This window comes from Hypomesus nipponensis, chromosome 17, assembly GCF_054491055.1.
Source record: "Hypomesus nipponensis isolate SF chromosome 17, ASM5449105v1, whole genome shotgun sequence".
Lineage (NCBI taxonomy): Eukaryota > Metazoa > Chordata > Actinopteri > Osmeriformes > Osmeridae > Hypomesus > Hypomesus nipponensis.
Window position 1 is genome coordinate 21,250,930 of NC_140377.1, and position 18,669 is coordinate 21,269,598.

The 18,669-nt window shown below is 42.5% G+C and overlaps 2 protein-coding genes and 1 long non-coding RNA gene across 7 annotated transcripts; 1 reads left to right on the forward strand and 2 right to left on the reverse strand.

Annotated features, from left to right (window-relative positions):
- Positions 1-147: 147 nt before the first annotated feature.
- LOC146254009 (GTPase IMAP family member 8-like) lies at positions 148-11,387 on the reverse strand. Of its 4 annotated transcripts, XM_084676770.1 has the most exons (10): positions 10,469-11,387; positions 10,212-10,267; positions 9,300-10,116; positions 9,035-9,054; positions 8,776-8,814; positions 4,379-5,083; positions 3,061-3,765; positions 1,958-2,653; positions 1,750-1,839; positions 148-1,586 (listed from the first exon to the last, which is right to left on the reverse strand). In XM_084676770.1, exons 5-10 carry the CDS (start codon positions 8,783-8,785, stop codon positions 1,204-1,206), a joined length of 2,589 nt encoding a protein of 862 aa, XP_084532896.1. In that variant the 5' UTR covers positions 8,786-8,814; positions 9,035-9,054; positions 9,300-10,116; positions 10,212-10,267; positions 10,469-11,387; the 3' UTR covers positions 148-1,203. The 4 variants fall into 4 exon arrangements, with proteins under 4 accessions (XP_084532896.1, XP_084532894.1, XP_084532895.1 ...); XM_084676768.1 differs by having other exon boundaries at positions 9,035-10,116; XM_084676769.1 differs by having other exon boundaries at positions 9,035-10,116; positions 10,212-11,387.
- LOC146254010 (uncharacterized) lies at positions 11,388-11,825 on the forward strand. Its single transcript, XR_014731669.1, has 2 exons — positions 11,388-11,544; positions 11,635-11,825. It is a non-coding gene; the product is annotated as an uncharacterized LOC146254010 (long non-coding RNA).
- A 1,278-nt stretch (positions 11,826-13,103) lies between these two features.
- Positions 13,104-16,770, reverse strand: LOC146254011 (beta-galactoside-binding lectin-like). Of its 2 annotated transcripts, XM_084676771.1 has the most exons (4): positions 16,642-16,770; positions 14,602-14,681; positions 13,730-13,901; positions 13,104-13,572 (listed from the first exon to the last, which is right to left on the reverse strand). In XM_084676771.1, the coding sequence occupies exons 1-4, from the start codon at positions 16,645-16,647 to the stop codon at positions 13,426-13,428; spliced, it is 405 nt and encodes a 134-aa protein (XP_084532897.1). In that variant the 5' UTR covers positions 16,648-16,770; the 3' UTR covers positions 13,104-13,425. The 2 variants fall into 2 exon arrangements, with proteins under 2 accessions (XP_084532897.1, XP_084532898.1); XM_084676772.1 differs by lacking the exon at positions 16,642-16,770 and having other exon boundaries at positions 14,602-14,687.
- Positions 16,771-18,669: the final 1,899 nt, after the last annotated feature.

Below are 18,669 nucleotides of genomic sequence, written 5' to 3' on the forward strand. Positions count from 1 at the left end.
TCCTCCACACAGTGCAGATGGTGCAGGTGTTTATACTCATGAATCCTCCACACAGTGCAGATGGTGCAGGTGTTTATACTCATGAATCCTCCACACAGTGTAGATGGTGCAGGTGTTTATACTCATGAATCCTCCACACAGTGTAGATGGTGCAGGTGTTTATACTCATGAATCCTCCACACAGTGTAGATGGTGCAGGTGTTTATACTAATGCATTCTCCACACAGTGCAGATGGTGCAGGTGTTTATACTCATGAATCCTCCACACAGTGCAGATGGTGCAGGTGTTTATATAAGTCAAGTGTGAAGGGTTCATTTCCTACTACCACTTTATAATACCCTTCACAATCTTGTTACAACTGTTACTATCTTGCCATCATACATCCCTTCAATATACAATGTCTCTTAATTTTTGAATAACTTTACAGCCATGTGACAAATGTCTACTTGAAATACTCTTTTTTTAAAGATACTTAAAAAATGATGATAAAATGATGGCCTTATTGGCCAGGAGACACAGGAAATGTTTGGGAGAGAGAGAGAGGGTAAGACAGAAATGCAGAAATGTCCCAAGGTGGAATCAAACAACTTGGACTGCTAAGATATATAAGAACATTCTATTGAAATATGTACTAGACATGAATCTGTCTGTGGTCAGGGCATCTGATGGATCATATGTCAATCATAATTGAACTGTTTTCAGTTTAAATTCTGAATGATGGACTGAAACAGTATTGACACAATCCAGGTCTGACAGCTGTGGCCCATATAAAGAACATCTTTTAACAAAATATTTACATTTATATTCACCCCATTGGTGAACAGCTTGATAGTGTGACTCCAGACTCTCTCACTGAGAAGCTGCAGGTGTCCCTCTACTGATGTTCTGTGTTTGTTTGTGAATGAGACATCCAACCATATGACCAGGAGGACAGTGTGGGGACCTGGAGGACACAAAGACACACTGCGTACTATCTCCTGTTTAACCAGCTCATTAGTCCACTTAACAAGGTTATTTAAAGATGCCAACAATATAGTTTCAGTGTAGATAAATATACCATTTGTAAATATACAAACAATTCACATTTCATTTAGCTGTATTTAAATTGTAAGTTAAAATATGTGTACATAGTGTATTCCCTACTAGGCTGAAACACTGGTGTGATACACTCATCATAGGTCTGACACTGTTCTCTGCATGTTTTATTGGAAGCCAAGAGTTGTGTATAAGGCAGGGTCATATTTAGACAACATCGTTTTCATCACAAAACATGAGTGAGGTCCTTTCCTCAGGACCATGTCGATGGTGGCCCGTGCTCTGTCCTTCCTCACTGCCTCCACCTTCACTGCCTCCATCTCAGCATCGTTGATCACCCTCTCCTGCAGAAGTCCATCCAGCAGATCATCCAGGACAGGCATCGTCACTCGCTCCACAAACTCCAGTCTTGTAGAGCGCAGCTGCTCCTCTGCAGAGCCCTTCTGAGCATGCTCAGTCCTCCCTGAGCTGAGGTGAGAAAGTATGGAGGTCTGGGAGCCGTAGCCAGAGCTCCTCAGAGACAAGAGATCAGATCTACTATCTCTCCACTCTGTAGAGAAACACAGCAGGTCAGATACTGGGCTGGTTAGATTCCTACTCAGGGACCACATATGGGACATTCAAGGACAGACATACAGGCAATCTGACAGGCAGACAGACAGACAGACAGACACAGACAGACAGACAGACAGACAGACAGACAAAAATCTTACCATCAAGGCTCCACAATGACCCAGCTTCAGATCCAGTCTCAGATCTCCAATCAGAATCATCGTCTCTCTCAGCTCTGCTGTCTCCACTCACTGCACAACAACAACATACAAATAACTAAACAAGTTTTTACCCTTCTCTCATTCCACATTCAGGTGAATATACAGTGTGCCAAAGCTGCTGTTAGTACAGTAAATAGTCAATTCTCACTGTTTGGGGGGAGGAGTTCGTAGCTCCTGGCTCCTTTAACAGGCACTATTGACATCTCATAGTCTTCAGAACTCCAGTTCATTTCTTTACTGCCATCCATCTCAGGGTAAAACACATCTCCACTGTTTGCTGCCACCATCTCCTCCATCTTGTCAAACAGCTCAGTGACCTGAGTGTCATCACCCCTGTTCTTATTGTTGAGGACATGATACCTGTTCCCACATTTCTCAACAAGACACTGGAGGGCCTTCCCTTCTGTCTCAATGTGCTGCTCAATAGTTGTGTCTCCCAGATGGTCCCGATAGGTGAACAGCACTATAGTGTGACTCCAGACTCTCTCACTGAGAAGCTGCAAGTGTCCCTCTACTGACCTACTCTCTGCGTCTGTAAATGAGAGATCCAGCCGTATGACCAGGAGGAGAGTGTGGGGTCCTGGAGGACACAGAGACACACTGCGTACTATCTCCTGTTTAACCAGCTCAGTAGTCCTCTCTACAGGGAGATTCCTCCACCATCCTGGAGTGTCGACCACAGTGACCTGCCTCCCTGCTACTTCTACCTGTCTCTTCACACACTGAGCAGCTGTCCTCAGGTCAAACTCCTCTCTGCCCAGGATGGTGTTTCCTGATGAACTCCTTCCTGCATGTTTCACCCCCAACAGCACAATCCTCAGCTCTGAGAGATGGAGGGAGTCACCTGTCAGAGACAGAAAGAGAGAGAGAGAGAGAGAGAGAGAGAGAGAGAGAGAGAGAGAGAGAGAGAGAGAGAGAGAGAGAGAGAGAGAGAGAGTAAGGGAGATAGAAAAAGACGAAGGGGAAAGAGAGATATTGCATTGTCTTTGAAGTTTACAATAATATGAAATTATATGTTTTGTTGAGTGAAGCGTAAACACCATATGGTAATAATAATGTAAGTTGAATAAACATTCTCTGTTCGAATGTGTTCTAAAAAAACAATTAACTGGAAACGAAAATGCACAATCTTGTTCATCAATAATTATGTTTTATAATACTATAACCATTCTTTAAATATCCAGTATACTGCATGTCACATTGATTGGGTATTCACACCAAGACTCTGGATGGACACTGAAAGAAACTCACCCTTTAGTGATCTGAGAGTCTCTCTCTGTTCCTGCACCTTCATCAGCCTCTGTTGTGCTCTCTCTTCCTCTGCCCTCCTTCTCTCCTCCATCTTCTCCAGGATCTCTCTGTCCATCTCATAGTGGCCTCCTCTGTTTCCTGCCACCATCTCCTCCACCTTGTCCAACAGCTCAGTGACCTGAGTGTCATCCCCCCTGTTCTTATTGTTGAGGACATGATACCTGTTCCCACATTTCTCAACAAGCCACTGGAGGGCCTTCCCTTCTCTCTCAATGTGCTGCTCAATGGTTGTGTCTCCCAGACGGTCCCCATTGGTGAACAGCACTATAGTGTGACTCCAGACTCTCTCACTGAGAAGCTGCAGGTGTCCCTTTACTGACCTCCTGTGTTCATGTAGGAATGAAACATCCAGCCGTATGACCAGGAGGAGAGTGTGGGGTCCTGGAGGACACAGAGACACACTGCGTACTATCTCCTGTTTAACCAGCTCAGTGTTCCTCTCTACAAGGAGATTCCTCCACCATCCTGGAGTGTCGACCACAGTGACCTGCCTCCCTGCTACTTCTCCCTGTCTCTTCATACACTGAGCAGCTGTCCTCAGGTCAAACTCCTCTCTGCCCAGGATGGTGTTTCCTGATGAACTCTTCCCTGCACGTTTTCCCCCCAGCAGCACAATCCTCAGCTCTGAGAGATGGAGGGAGTCACCTGTCAGAGAGAGAGAGAGAGAGAGAGAGAGAGAGAGAGAGAGAGAGAGAGAGAGAGAGAGAGAGAGAGAGAGAGAGAGAGAGAGAGAGAGAGAGAGAGAGAGAGAGAGAGAGAGAGAGAGAGAGAGAGAGAGAGAGAGAGAGAGAGAGAGAGAGAGAGAGAGAGAGAGAGAGAGAGAGAGAGAGAGAGAGAGAAAGAGAGAGAGAGAGAGAAGAAGAGAGAGAGAGAGAGAGAGAGAGAGAGAGAGAGAGAGAGAGAGCAGGGGGGGGATTTGATGTATGAAACAGAGAGATAAAGTGGGATATAGAAAGACAAAGAGCCAAGAGAGAAATTGCTTTTTCTTTGTGAAGTGTACAAGGATCTGAGTTTAAATGTTGTGTCAAGTTAGGCATTACACCACATGGTAATAATGTGAGTTGCAGAAATGTTCTCTGTTCACATGAACGTATCTTGAAAAAAACATTCACTGAAAATACATTATGCTGAATATTGTTCAACAATAATTGAAATGGCAATTTTTCATATTAAAACCAGTCTCTAAATATCCAGAATATTGCATGTCACATTGATTAGTCTATTCACACCAAGACTGTGGACACTGAAAGAAACTCACCCATTAGTGATCTGAGAGTCTCTCTCTGTTCCTGCACCTTCATCAGCCTCTGTTGTGCTCTCTCTTCCTCTGCCCTCCTTCTCTCCTCTATCTTCTTCAGGATCTCTCTGTCCATCTCATAGTGGCCTCCTCTGTTTGCTGCCACCATCTCCTCCATCTTGTCCAACAGCTCAGTGACCTGAGTGTCATCACCCCTGTTCTCATTGTTGAGGACATGATACCTGTTCCCACATTTCTCAGCAAGCCACTGGAGGGCCTTCCCTTCTCTCTCAATGTGCTGCTCAATGGTTGTGTCTCCCAGACGGTCTGCATTGATGAACAGCACTATAGTGTGACTCCAGACTCTCTCACTGAGAAGCTGCAGGTGTCCCTCTACTGATCTTCTGTCTTCCTCTATGAAGGCGACGTCCAAGTCTATAACCAGAAGGAGAGTGTGGGGTCCTGGAGGACACAGAGACACACTGCGTACTATCTCCTGTTTAACCAGCTCAGTAGTATTCTCTACAGGGTGATTCCTCCACCATCCTGGAGTGTCGACCACAGTGACCTGCCTCCCTGCTACTTCTCCCTGTCTCTTCACACACTGAGCAGCTGTCCTCAAGTCAAACTCCTCTCTGCCCAGGATGGTGTTTCCTGATGAACTCTTCCCTGCACGTCTCCCCCCCAGCAGCACAATCCTCAGCTCTGAGAGACGGAGGGAGTCACCTGTCAGAGAGAGAGAGAGAGAGAGAGAGAGAGAGAGAGAGAGAGAGAGAGAGAGAGAGAGAGAGAGAGAGAGAGAGAGAGAGAGAGAGAGAGAGAGAGAGAGAGAGAGAGAGAGAGAGAGAGAGAGAGAGAGAGAGAGAGAGAGAGAGAGAGAGAGAGAGAGAGAGAGAGAGAGAGAGAGAGAGAGAGAGAGAGAGAGAGAGAGAGAGAGAGAGAGAGAGAGAGAGAGAGAGAGAGAGTGTGTTCTATGAATATGCCCCTTTCAAAGGCAAATGTTCAATTAAGTATATTTTAGACACACTTCTTGAGCTTTCATTTATTACATTATTAACACGTATTGTTAGATCACGTTATATCCATTAATAGACGTTTGGTTTTCTAGGTTGAACATATAAAACACGGGTCACATTTCAACACTGATGTGAAATTGAAGGCAGTGTGAAATTCGTGGCATTTTGTTTGAATATAAAGTTGACAGTAAGCTATGGTAAGTCTGCATAATGGAAGGTTACCAAAATAAAACTATTAAGCTTTCTTTGCCTGGCGAGAACAACGACGGAGCTGTTCATGTTAACAGTTTATTTCATTCGATACAATGCGTTGGAAATCATATATCATGAAGAAAAAAAGCAACATATGTGATGAGTTTCATCTAGAATAGCCCTATATTGAGCCCTATAGCCTAAAAAACAAGTGAAAGGAATACTATACAGTGACAGAATACATTTTCGTTAAGTTTGCATCATGTGTCTGATTCTTATCGGACTTGTACCCCATTCTGCCCAGATTCTGCAACTGCAATGCCCACACGCTCGTAACCATAAAAATCTATGCTCGCGACTGGTTGTCTCAAAGTATGACGTGTACAGCTAGTTGCAAGCGTGCACGAGGTCTTGGAGCTAGGGGAAAAAAGAGCCACTGTTTAAAGCTAGACCGGAAGAGTAGGAAGTGCAAAGATAGCCGCTCCAGTCTCGCGCTCTCGCTTGCCTCACTGCGCCACTGAGCACTTTTCATAGAAATGAATGGGGACGCCATCTTGGAAGACAAAAGTAGCTTACTCTAGTTATATTAACTCTATGGCATGACCTCACTCTCGGTTAGTAAGTAGTTATTAATTATTACACCATTAGACCACCATTACATTTTTCCTTTTCCCCTTGAGGCAGCTCGCGCACCACACTTTGGGAATCCCTGGTTTAACCCTTTGATGCACAACATGTGTCTAAAGTGACCCGGGAGAGTTTAGATTTTCTATATCTTCACAAAAAAAAAGAAAAAAGTTCAGTATTCCAGGTATTCCTCAATTATCTTGTTTTTGGTCATCACATAAAATGACCCGCATTCATTTCCTATGATATTTCATGTATGGCTGAGTGTTTCTTTGCCATATCTTTTGAAATCAACTCATTTCATAATTAAATATTCCAAGTATTCATTAAATATCTTGTTTTTGATTGTCACAACTACTTATTTTTCTTTTTTCTCTTCTTACTTTATAAACAACTATTGTTTTTGTTACTACCTTCAGTTTACAGACATGGGTCAAAAATGACCCATATGTATTCCTATGGAGTTTTATAGGAATATTTGATATTAGTAAATTTTTGCAACTTGGATCATATTTACTGTGGATAACTATTCAACTATTTCACAACCCAACACAACTGCTTTTAGGCTGGGAGATGTTCACAAGTTACATAATTGATGAGGTCCTGAAATGCAACAACTTTGAGATGAAGAGCTGCAGCAGCAAAAGGAAGGAGTGGAGAAGCATCAAACAGGCCTCTATCAGTTTGACCCTCCTTGCAAGGGAGGACAAGAGCCTAGATGTGGCCTTTTTGGAGTGTTTTTGGATCCAATTGCAAAATCCAATGTGTAAAGCCACCATGGGGCTAAAGAGATATGATGATATCACCAGCTTGACTTTTGATGACAAGAGGAACAGGGCTTTGTCACAAGAAACACATCACATAGCAGCATTCAGGTATGTGTATGACTGTTTCCTGGCTAATCGCAGAAGACGGTTAATTCCCAATAAGTTTGTCACCAGAGATAAGCAGTGTTCGCAATACATGCTCAGGAAGCCTGCAAAATGTGGAATTATTCTGGATGTGCAGTGTGAGGGTCCCATATGTGGTAGACTGAGTGTTCTACCCCTGCAGTGTCCCTCTGACTGGAAAGCTTATTGAGGAACCTGAACATTGCGGGGACTCTTCACCAGAACAAGCCGAACATACGAGTCACAAAGACATCCAAATGAAGGGACATGCCAAGTTCCACATGTTTTCAAGGTCATGTTGCCATTCAATTGGGATTTAATGGCAACATGACTATGGTGAGCTATGTGCTGAAGAAGGGAAAGGCTGTTGTCCTTCTGAGCACCATGATGATGGCAAAGCAGTGGATGACAATGTTGTGATCCAGTACTGTAATAAAAGAAAAGCAGGAGTGGACACAATGGATCAGACAGTTTGCACTACTACTACTCATGTAAGTGGAGAACACAGAGGTGTCTGGCACAATGTGCTGGATGTTGCCACCCTCAATGTCTACACTAACTTCTACACCAACACCCTCATAACATGGGTGGTGTGACCCAAGTGGCAGTTCATCAAGGAGCTAGGCAAGGACCTTGTCATACCACATAAAAGGCGCATGAAGGCCAAGTCACAGCTCCAAAAGTATATTAAAGAGGTGATGGAAAGATGTGGGGTAAAAACTTAATGCAACTACCACCCAGCCACAAGAAGAGCTCTTATCATCAAACTTTATGAAGCTGAGGATATCCTTAAATCTCTTTAGCCCCGTGGTGGCTTTAAACATTGGATTTTGCAATTGGATCCAAAAACGCTCCCGCAAGGCCACATTTAGGCACATCTCCCAACCTAAAAGCAGCCGTGTTGAGCTGTAAAATGTCTGGCAGGTGAATAGTTATCCACAGTAAATATTTTCCAAATTGCAAATATCTAAAGTTTCTATCAAAATCCATAGTGAATCTATATGGGTCATTTTAGACCCATGTCTGTAAATTTGATGTCATACCACAAAAACTTTTTTTTGCTCAGAAAGCAAGAACGACAAACATTTAAATAATTATTTGAGGTACTCAAAAACAAGATAATTAATGAATAATTAGAATATTAAATAATTAAATGAATTGATTTAAAAATATATAACAAAGAAACACTCAGTCATACATGAAATGTCATGGGAAATGAATGCGGGTCATTTTAGACCCATGTTGTGCATTAGAGGGGGTAAACATAGCTTGTGTATCAAAGGGTTAAAAACTATGGTTTTGACTAAATGTTCAGCTTATTTAGCTGGCAACAACTGGTTTATCGTTAGAAATAATATCATTAACTCAACTTTAAAGTTCCGCCTCGTCCCATTTTAAATTAAAAAGTTGAACAGATACAGGCTTATTAACGTGTTAACTTTGACAGCCCTAATTTTTATTAATCGTTTTCACATTGTAAATGTACTGAACGATTGAAGGAGTGGTAAATTACACTGTGGAGGTAAATAAAACTGCTGCTAAACTACAGTGTGTTCTTCATTAGATAACATCCTATTCATTTTTACACCTGGGATGGTGCAACGAAAACCTTTAAATGCAACAGTAACAAGTGCTAACATGATGAACTTCCTGGTTATGGTGAAGTATTTTAGGACTGTTTAGGTCTGTTTACCTGAAGCCATAGTTGATGATCTTTCTCCTCTCTTTACTCCTGTAGAGAACAGAAAGCAAAAAATATATATAAAACATGCCAAAAAACCATGACGTGGTTCCATGTCCTTGTGTACTTCAGATACATGTCAAATGTTACTTAAAATTACTGACCAAGCATATTCTACCCTGTGTATATTGTAGTGCATTGTTACTGTTTATTAGTTGATTAATTCATCTGGTTAACAATTAATTACATTTTCAATAGACTTTTAACTTACATGTACCGACACAACGAAGTCTAGCAGACGATGAAGGAAAGATCAGTTTGTGTGTCAGGTGAAATAGAAAGTAGATTAAAACCGGTTTGGGCGGATTAACATTCTTGTTAAATAAGCCACCTATGACATACTATTACAGTGGTGTAGCTGTGATCATGGATCATTGATACAGTAATGTACCGCCTTGTTTTGGCAGCCACCACCCATGTTATGTTTTTATAATGGCACATGTGAGTGTTCATTATTGGAACTCCACTGTCTGTACCGGTTTGGCTCCCAAAACACGACGCGTTGGTGACGAAAATAAAACAACTGGTCCCTCAGAAGGCCTGGACAGCAGAGCGGCTTCCTGCTCTGCCAATGGGCAGCGTCTCCTGGAGCATCAAGTAGTGACTGACCTGCTGGAGACAGGTGTCCTGGAGCATCAAGTAGTGACTGACCTGCTGGAGACAGGTGTCCTGGAGCATCATGTGGTGACTGACCTGCTGGAGACAGGTGTCCTGGAGCCTCATGTGGTGACTGACCTGCTGGAGACAGGTGTCCTGGAGCCTCATGTGGTGACTGACCAGCTGGAGACAGGTGTCCCGGAGCCTCATGTGGTGACTGACCTGCTGGAGACAGGTGTCCTGGAGCCTCATGTGGTGACCTGCTGGAGACAGGTGTCCTGGAGCCTCATGTGTGGTGACCTGCTGGAGACAGGTGTCCTGGAGCCTCATGTGGTGACTGACCTGCTGGAGACAGGTGTCCTGGAGCCTCATGTGGTGACCTGCTGGAGACAGGTGTCCTGGAGCCTCATGTGGTGACTGACCTGCTGGAGACAGGTGTCCTGGAGCATCATGTGGTGACTGACCTGCTGGAGACAGGTGTCCTGGAGCCTCATGTGGTGACCTGCTGGAGACAGGTGTCCTGGAGCCTCATGTGGTGACCTGCTGGAGACAGGTGTCCTGGAGCCTCATGTGGTGACCTGCTGGAGACAGGTGTCCTGGAGCCTCATGTGGTGACCTGCTGGAGACAGGTGTCCTGGAGCATCATGTGGTGACTGACCTGCTGGAGACAGGTGTCCTGGAGCCTCATGTGGTGACCTGCTGGAGACAGGTGTCCAAGTTAATCTACCACAAATCAGCAAAAGACTTACCTTAGCTCAAGGTGGGTGAAGCAGTGAGAATGAGGCCACTACCAGGGGGCAGGTGGTTTGTTTGTCCTGGGCTGGACTGCTGTAACACATCAATTTCCCTATGGGATCAATACAGTAAAAGATGTGTTTAACATGGCCCAGCGGTTGTTGTTTTTTTGCGGTCTGCTTGAGATGTATGTTACAGAACAAGACTGGTTTCTCAAATATATTTCTTTTTATTAAAATAGACAGTTTTAAAGGATTTATCCTCAAACATGATTCAATCTAATTAGGCCTATCTATCTAAGTATATACTTTACCTTCATATAACTTCCAAATGTTCACATCAATTTGTCTGATATTGCCATGTTGTGCTAATTGTAAAACATAATAGTTCATAATTTCCGTTATTCTGAAAATAAATTCAATTGTCAAAAATATAAATTAACATTCAAATGATTTTAGGAACAAAATCTGATGACTGTTGCCATGCAAACGTATGCGATGACGTACTTCCGCTAAAATTTCGGCCAGTCGAGCCTATTCCGCTGGGGTGTTTGTTTACCAAACGATAACGATAGACGTAACGATATGTCTGGTAAGAAAACGTTTAAATATCAGCAAACCAACAGCAGTTCAGCTGAGTATTGTTGTGTGCCTCTGTGCCAAGCCTCGAGTAAGTTCAACAGTGTACTTAGTTTTCACACATTTCCATCTGACGCGGAAATCAAGCGAAAATGGCTTCTCGCTATCCGGAGGGACAACTTCACAGCTACTCCACGTACCCGAGTATGTAGCCGGCATTTTAAAAAGGAGGATGTTCGTGAGCCTGTGTCAGAGACGGGGAGACGGCTATTAATCAAGGGAGCTGTTCCAGCATTGTTTGAGTGGAACAATTTTACCCTTCCCACTTCACGACCGGGGGTATGGGAGAGGAGAGAGTTGTCGGATGTTGACGCAGCGTGCGAGGAGGCTGATATCCTCATGGACCACGACTACGCTTCGGCTCCAGATCCCGCAGTTGTTGATTTAGACCTTGATGACAACATGTCTCTCAGAGAGGAGATCCTCAAGCTGAGGGAACAAGTCGAGAAGCTGAGAGAGAGGCACCTTTAAGAGCCAAGTTCCGCTGTAGTAAGTATTTACATGGACCATACAATTACGACTTAACAAAGATCAGGGCTAAAGGAAGTTGAGAGAACCATAATGTAAATGGTATTTATTTTGAACAGACTCCTTCCCTGCAGCCCATTGATGAGACGTTATTGTTTCTCAACTACCTGGCACTGGCTTCAACACAGCGTGACCTAGCTGACCGGTATGGATTCCACCAGTCCACAGTCGGTCGGACCATCACTACGTGGAGCAACTTCCTGTAGAAAAAACTAACTTCCAGGTTAGAAAAAAGTCCTCCTTTTCCCGTTTGACAGTGTGTTGTATTGCCCTAATGAACTCACCGTCCCTGTGTTTGATCATTCATTCTCAGATGGTTCCATCAGAGTTGTGCTCGGATCCAACTGACAGAGGAATACATCTGTGCTGCCTGCCGTAAACAGCCCTGACCTGTTTTCATTTCACTTGTTAAAACTCTTATGTAAATGATCACAATTTCTTTTTTTTTCTTAAACCTTTTGTTAAATATATCATTTTTTGTTAAATAAATACATTTGATGGGGACCTTTCAAAAAGTCATCATTTATTAGATGTTTTTCACTAGCCAGTCTCAAAGGGGAAGGTCTTATTAGGTACTAGAACCAAGCACTGTACATTGCAAGTTATAAGATACTAACAAGGCTGTGGGAAACAGGATCTCTAAAATAAATATGATTGTAAACACAAAACAGTTGTGTGGCAAGTAGTTTACTGAGAGGGAAATAGAAGTTTAATTCTGGTAGGAGGGACCTCTGGCTGTGAGCAGGGGCCTTTTTATATAAATGTTTAAAATAATGTAGCTACTCATTTACCAGACAATTTCTATAAAAATGTGCCTATAGCAAATAATCAAGAATCAGAAGTGAATAGTTCTACTGAAAGGGATTTGTACAAATGAATACAAAGAAGTATGCTCGCTTTTACCAGACAGTGACATAACAGCATTCGCAACTACAACATAATTCACATATTATCCTCATTCCCATAATAGGACAGGCTAGCACAACATCAACATCGTTTCTCAAGTGCAGCTCAACATCATTTCCATTTTCGTGAAACAATCATTCAGATTTTACGTGTAGCACGACATACAAATCGTATAGGCCCTTAAGTGCAGCACAACATCACTTATATTTTAATGAAACATGAATAAAATAGCCTACTGACAGTTTTATCAAAGCCTAAGAGAATGGAACCTAACCTAGCCTTAACATTTCCTTGTAAAAATCACCTAGGTTTGCTACACATAGCAATATGCTAGGCAGTCAGTCAGGGCCGGCCCAAGCCTTTATGGGGCCTTAAGCAGAATTGACTTGGGGCATTGCCTAGGGGTGTATTTTTAAAATTACATTAAACTGTAATTTAATGTGCTGTTGGGGCCCTCTGGTGGCCATGAGGGCCTTAAGCAGCCGCTTTGTTTGCTTATGCCTTGGGCCAGCCCTTAAGGCAGTGCGCGCTTTCACGCGTAGGGGAGTGGAATTCTGTCGGGGAGTGAAATTGCGGCCCAACACCGGCCTCCTCTCTGTTTAGTTGCGATATCAAGACGAAATCATTCACTTTTTTACTTGAGTGGTTTGTGCGCACGCTCCCGCGAGAGGGGGCTTTTCCTGGCGGGTGTGCAACTGGGGGCACAGCACCGTCCTCATGTATTAATTCAGTAATTTTGCCAATCAAAGCACAGCGTAGACAAGTAAATTAAATATTTCAAGACTGGAACTCAATCTTTTGATGTCAACAGTTAATAAGTTAAAGATCCTATGAACATAATTATTCACAATGATTTTTATCACAGAAGGTACAGCATTGAGCAGAAAAGACATATTTATTGTCATCAGTAAGAAAACATCACACTGAATTTTTAGGTAGGCTACTGGTTAACCTGAAACTGCCTAAATATGTAGCCATTCACTAACAGTAAAACCTTTGTTGTAAAATAACTATAAAATATTTGTTTGTGAATATATATGTGTGTGTGTGTGTGTGTGTGTAGAAATAGTAGTAAAAGAAAGACTTGAAGCCAATGAGCAGCCCAAATATAAGTTTGGTCTTCTAAGGTGTTTCTTCAATCCATCTTGACGGTGATGTGCCTCCAGTTGCACCCCCGCCAGGAAAAGCACCCTCTCGGTTACTTGATTTCAATCCCCTGGATCCTGGCCTCCCCTTCAAAAAAAATGAATTTATACTTCTCGTCTCCATGGCGATTGGGGACGTGGATCTCAGAGCCATCAGTGAGAGTGACCAAGAACTCCTCCTTTGTGAAGGTAATGGATATCTAAAAACATGAGAAAGGTATTACTGCATTAATGTTCATTTTTGCTCATTGACCTTAAAAATATTGTCACGTTCCTCTCCAGGTAGGGATGCAGTGATAATTCTTTGCCACTAGAGGCTGCTCGAGTAGAAGGACATTCTAGGCTGTTGCGCCTCACTTTGAACTCCTCTCCCTGGTTGAAGGGAAAGCCTCCGTCTCGGATCTCCTCACACCAGCTCCCTGCCTGGAAGGAGTTGCACACCACCTGCTTCTCATCACCTTCAGCATCGAAGCGAGGGTTCAAATGAAGAGCGATGTCCTCCGCACTGTGACCAATGTTGATGGCAAATCTATTCAAAGTAATTACATCATTAGGCCAACATCATGGTTGTTAGGGTTGGAGAATACGATTTGCGCCAAAGCAGAAGCAGTCCTTTAGGGATGTATCCGAAGCCAGGTACATTATTCCGATTAGCACGGATAAAGCTTTGAAAACAGATTATTCTATGCAAAGTTTATCTGTAAAATTTGGATTCTGAATATGTGATCGCTTCATTGTCAGTATTGTTTTGTCCAACAACACAAGCCAAATAGTTGCAGGGCATATTTTAAATATTTGGATCTTAAGTAAGCTCCATATTGTTTATATTTGAACGGCGCATTTTGACACAATTTCACTGTAGTTATATTTAGCTTGGCTGACGGAAACTTTACATTGACTCCAGCCTAGTTGTGCAAAAAGTAAAAAAACAAAACATAAATCAACTCCTCTGCCCTTGCAGCAGCGCTGCCAGTAAGATGGCTAGCTTGCCAGTTCCTTGCATTGCAGTAATAATTTTACTTTCATCCCCTTTAATATGATATTTAAATTCAAACGATTAAATTTACTTCCAGTTAAGGCCCCACCCACTTCTGGTGTCTGTGCAAATCCAGATTAATCTGGGAATAAATACTTGATAGTGGCATTTTTGTACACCCCTCAATCCAGGCTTATCACTCAGCAGAGTTTAGACTCAGGTCAGCAACAGCATTTTGTCTTCAGTTACTCACTTAGCTGCCTCTGGGTTGGGGACCCCTGTGATGGTCAGGGTCTGTCCCACCTTGAAGGACATGTTCCTCACCTCTACATTCTGCATTGCAAAGAGACACAGAGAGACAAAGACTGCAACATGTTGGTAGTTTTCAATGCTTCTAAATACATGGGCTACTGTCAGTCTTAAATTGGACTTTTATGGGACTTTCCAAATGTGCAAACTGTTTACATGAAAATAATCGACACACTTTAATGTGATATTCTAGTTTGTGCTTTAATAACAAACAGTAGAATACAGCGCCTCACGGACAAAAATGCCTAATTTCCTTGCAGTTTTCCGTTCCTTTATATTTACGGATTGGTCAAGGATTCCTATGTTCTTTGCACAATTATTATTTCCCAGTCTTTAACTTGGCCAGGGTGTCTAAAAATGATCAAAAATGAAAAGGCTCAGAAAGATATTATTATTCTAAGTCCTATTAGTGGACAGCAACTTAGGCCAAATCCCAGTTATCTGTCTTACCACTACGCCTTACCCAGGAGTGCCGCCAGGAATTTTGGGCCCTATAATTTTGGGGGGATTCGGCCTTAATCTACTATACGTGGCAAGAGTAAATATTGAAAGAAAGAGAGAGGAGGAGAAAGAGAGAGAGAGATGGAGTTTGAGGTGTGACTCAAAAGAGAAGCAGAGAATTATTTCCATATTAGTAGCTCCTGCTGCTTGTTACTGTGAACTGAGTGCAGCCGATCTGGGCTTGGCTGGGGCCCAAACAGACTGCAGCCTACAGTCTGGGTTTCCCATCCACGTGAGACATATTTTTGAACTCTGTCAGAGAGACAAGAGACAGCTGGGGCTGCCCCTGGCGTACACAGACGACCAAGAAATGAAGCAACTGGACAAACAGACACGTGAAGAATGGATACAGAAATCAAAACTTTTTGTATATCCATACACCAGAAAGCTGTGTTCCTCATTACTGAAAGCAAAGAAATGAAGAGGATTCTCAAAATAACCAGTTATTCACTTGGAAGTCTTCTTAGTGCATGGTAGCTCTTACAGGAAGTCTTCCCCATAATTGCCTGTGGTCTTAGTTTATCCCTGAGGCAGCATAAGTGCCAGAGGGAATACAATGAATGGGGAAAGACTTTTAAGATGACAATCAATTTAAATACAATTAGATTACATTGGATGACTAGGTCTGTAACATCGTGTTACAAACACACCATCACCAGCATCCAATCTGTTGCAGTCCATGTGATTTACCCTGGATTTATTCTCAAAGCAGCACATCTTTGTTCACCATGGTAACAGCAAAACAACGTAAAACAAAGACTCAGTTATTTTCCCCAGTGTCGAAAGAGGTCAAAGATGGTAAATGCTTTTAGATTTAGATTCCCGGCCGTGCCAAATGACGTCGTGTCCTTGGGCAAGGCCCTTCACCCTATTTGCCTCGGGGAAATGTCCCTGTACTTACTGTAAGTCGCTCTGGATAAGAGCGTCTACTAAATGTAAATCAGGTGTTTCTTTTTAAAATGACTGATGTAATCAAAACGCTTCTATTCTAGTTTTATATATAACTTTGTATAACTCGAGAAAACTCTTAAATCGGCAGAAAACTTACATCCGTATGTCTGCGCCTCCTCCATTGATTGTATTTAGCGGAATGTTATCCTTTACTTCTCAGCGTGAACAAATTCAAGGGGAAATGGGTGTCTCACGTGAACGTCTGATACTTGAGAGCCCTAATGGCTGTATTATGTTTTCTATCATCTATCATCAGTATTATCCCTATCGACAAAGACATAATTAATTAAGACATAATATATTATAGGACAGTTACTTTTATAGCATGGCTAACACAAATGAACTAATGATTCACAGACTTAAATACAAATAGCCTGGCAATAGTTGTGAATTTCAAGTTAAGTTTATGCAACAATATAGTATTAAACGTGACGTTAACTGATTTACATGTAGACGTGCATCCCAGACAAGACTACTTCACAGACACGTAAATTGGAACTAAAAACATTTTGAAACGAATAGGCCTACTTACACTCATCTTGATTGAAGGCGCAATTTCTGTCTAATGTCAAAGAAAGACCGTTATTCCGATGTGTTATACTTGGATCGTGAAGGAGGGTTTATATCTGTTCGTGTGCTTCGGACATTAAGAGTGATGTCATGATACACCAATGGGATTCTAGCATAGGTGACCAATCACGGTACAGTAACAAGATAAGAAATAGCTCGTTCGCGCCTCCAATGGAGATGATAACAGTAAACTATAACTTACTGTATTATTAGGTGAAGTTATAATGCACGCAGGCTACAACTTTCAAAGATGACTGCAACATATTTTGAATTGTTGATTGAGTCGGTGGACTACTGAATGTGGCATTGTAAGGTATAGCCTAATGTTTTTTAAAGATGCATAAACTTATATTAGCCGTTTGACGAGTATTGGCCAATATCAGCAGCAACTAATCTGTTCTACAACACTGAGTGATGCTCAATGCATTCAGTGATTGATATTTGCTTGGTTTGGATGTTCATATTTTTATATGGTGATCACAGAAACCTTAGTTAAACACGGTCCCAATTAGGTGGTGTAATAGCAAATCAAGATCAACAAACAGGTTATAGATTGAAGGCTTAAGAAAGAAAAGATAGTTGCTCCCTTACAACAATGGATAGACTGAAACATTGACCTTGCTGTGAAGGAAGAGGTGTTGGAGGTAGACAGCACTGTATTTTATGATTGCAACTAATCAGTGGAGCTAGCCCAGAGGGGCATATGTGAGAAGAGAGGGAGAGTGCTCTGTTGCTAGTGTACCATGACACAGTGCTGAGACCCCTCTGTGTCCGTAGGTGGGACTGGACAGGACACAGATTGGTTACTCGGTATCTCAGCAATAGCGTCTGTTATTCAATCCCCAATAACAACCCCCCTTCTTTCTGACACACACATGCCAAGTTTGGTCACAAAACCCATTTCAGACTCGCACCTGATACTGCAGTTTAGGCACAGACATTTAAAAACACAACATGTATTTATGTATGTGCGTGTTTGTGTTTGTATGTATGTATGTGGACTTTAAAGTAATTCAGGACCTTTAGCCATTACATTAATATATTAAAGTACAATTACTTCCAACAGAACAGAGACAAAATCTCAACTAAGTTTGATGAAGATATTTTCTGATGCATTGAGTTGAAACAAGTGTTTTTGAGGTGTGCTTCGGGTCATTGTCTTGCTGGAAGACCCAACGATCACCTAAAGCCTGACTTGCAACAGATTTCTTCACATTGACCTTCAGAATGTCAGGATATTCTTCTTTCTTCATGGCTTCATGCACCCCAACAAGGTTCCCTGTTCCTGAAGCAGCAAAACAGCCGCACAGCATTATACCCCAACCACCAGGTTTAGCTGTGGGAACTGTGTTTTTAGGGGTTGAAGGCCTCTCTTTTTCTTTCTCCAAACAACATCAACATCCATGTTGCCGAACAGCTCCAGCTTTGTCTCATCAGACCAAACGACAGACTTCCAAAACTCATCCCCATGTTTCAAATGGTCACGGGCAAACTTCAGTCTTGCCTCGATGTGCTGCTATGTGAACAATGGAGTTTTCCTTGGGCGAGGACCTCGAAGCCCTCTCCATTTTTGTGTGTGTTTGTGTGTGCTGATAATAGCAGTAAAAAAAGGTCTAGAAGCCAATAAGCAGCCGATATATATGTGACCAAGCCATTAAGAGCCTATAATTTAACTGCACACCCATAGAGGTCACCCTTGCAAATATGTGGGGGGAAACAGGAAAAAGAGGCTGACTAAAAGAGCTCTCTGCGCGCATGCATCAGCTGATGTGGGCGCTGGAGGGAATAGATGTGCCATATTCTAAAGAACTGAGGTCCACTAAACTGTGGCTGGAACTTTCAGAAGGCCGTTTTATTGTGTGTGTGTTTCCAGATGGTTAAGTGATTCAATGAGTGCACGGGGTTTCATTTCTCAAAATGTGGTTTCTTCAGATTTGGGTCTCCGGTTCCTGAAGGGCGAGTTTGAAGAGGCCAGTGATGGAGGTCAAGT

Excerpts from the sequence above, each read along its gene's own strand:
- LOC146254009 (XM_084676767.1), bottom strand. The coding sequence starts at position 8,878 with ATGGAACCACGTCATGGTTTTTTGGCATGTTTTATATATATTTTTTGC. Across the intron at positions 3,766-4,378 it reads GACTCTCAGATCACTAATGG|GTGACTCCCTCCATCTCTCA; the intron begins GTGAGTTTCTTT and ends TCTCTCTGACAG. Across the intron at positions 1,840-1,957 it reads CGAACTCCTCCCCCCAAACA|TGAGTGGAGACAGCAGAGCT; the intron begins GTGAGAATTGAC and ends GTTGTTGTGCAG.
- LOC146254011 (XM_084676771.1), bottom strand. Across the intron at positions 13,902-14,601 it reads CCCAACCCAGAGGCAGCTAA|ATTTGCCATCAACATTGGTC; the intron begins GTGAGTAACTGA and ends TACTTTGAATAG. Across the intron at positions 13,573-13,729 it reads ACCAGGGAGAGGAGTTCAAA|ATATCCATTACCTTCACAAA; the intron begins GTGAGGCGCAAC and ends TCATGTTTTTAG.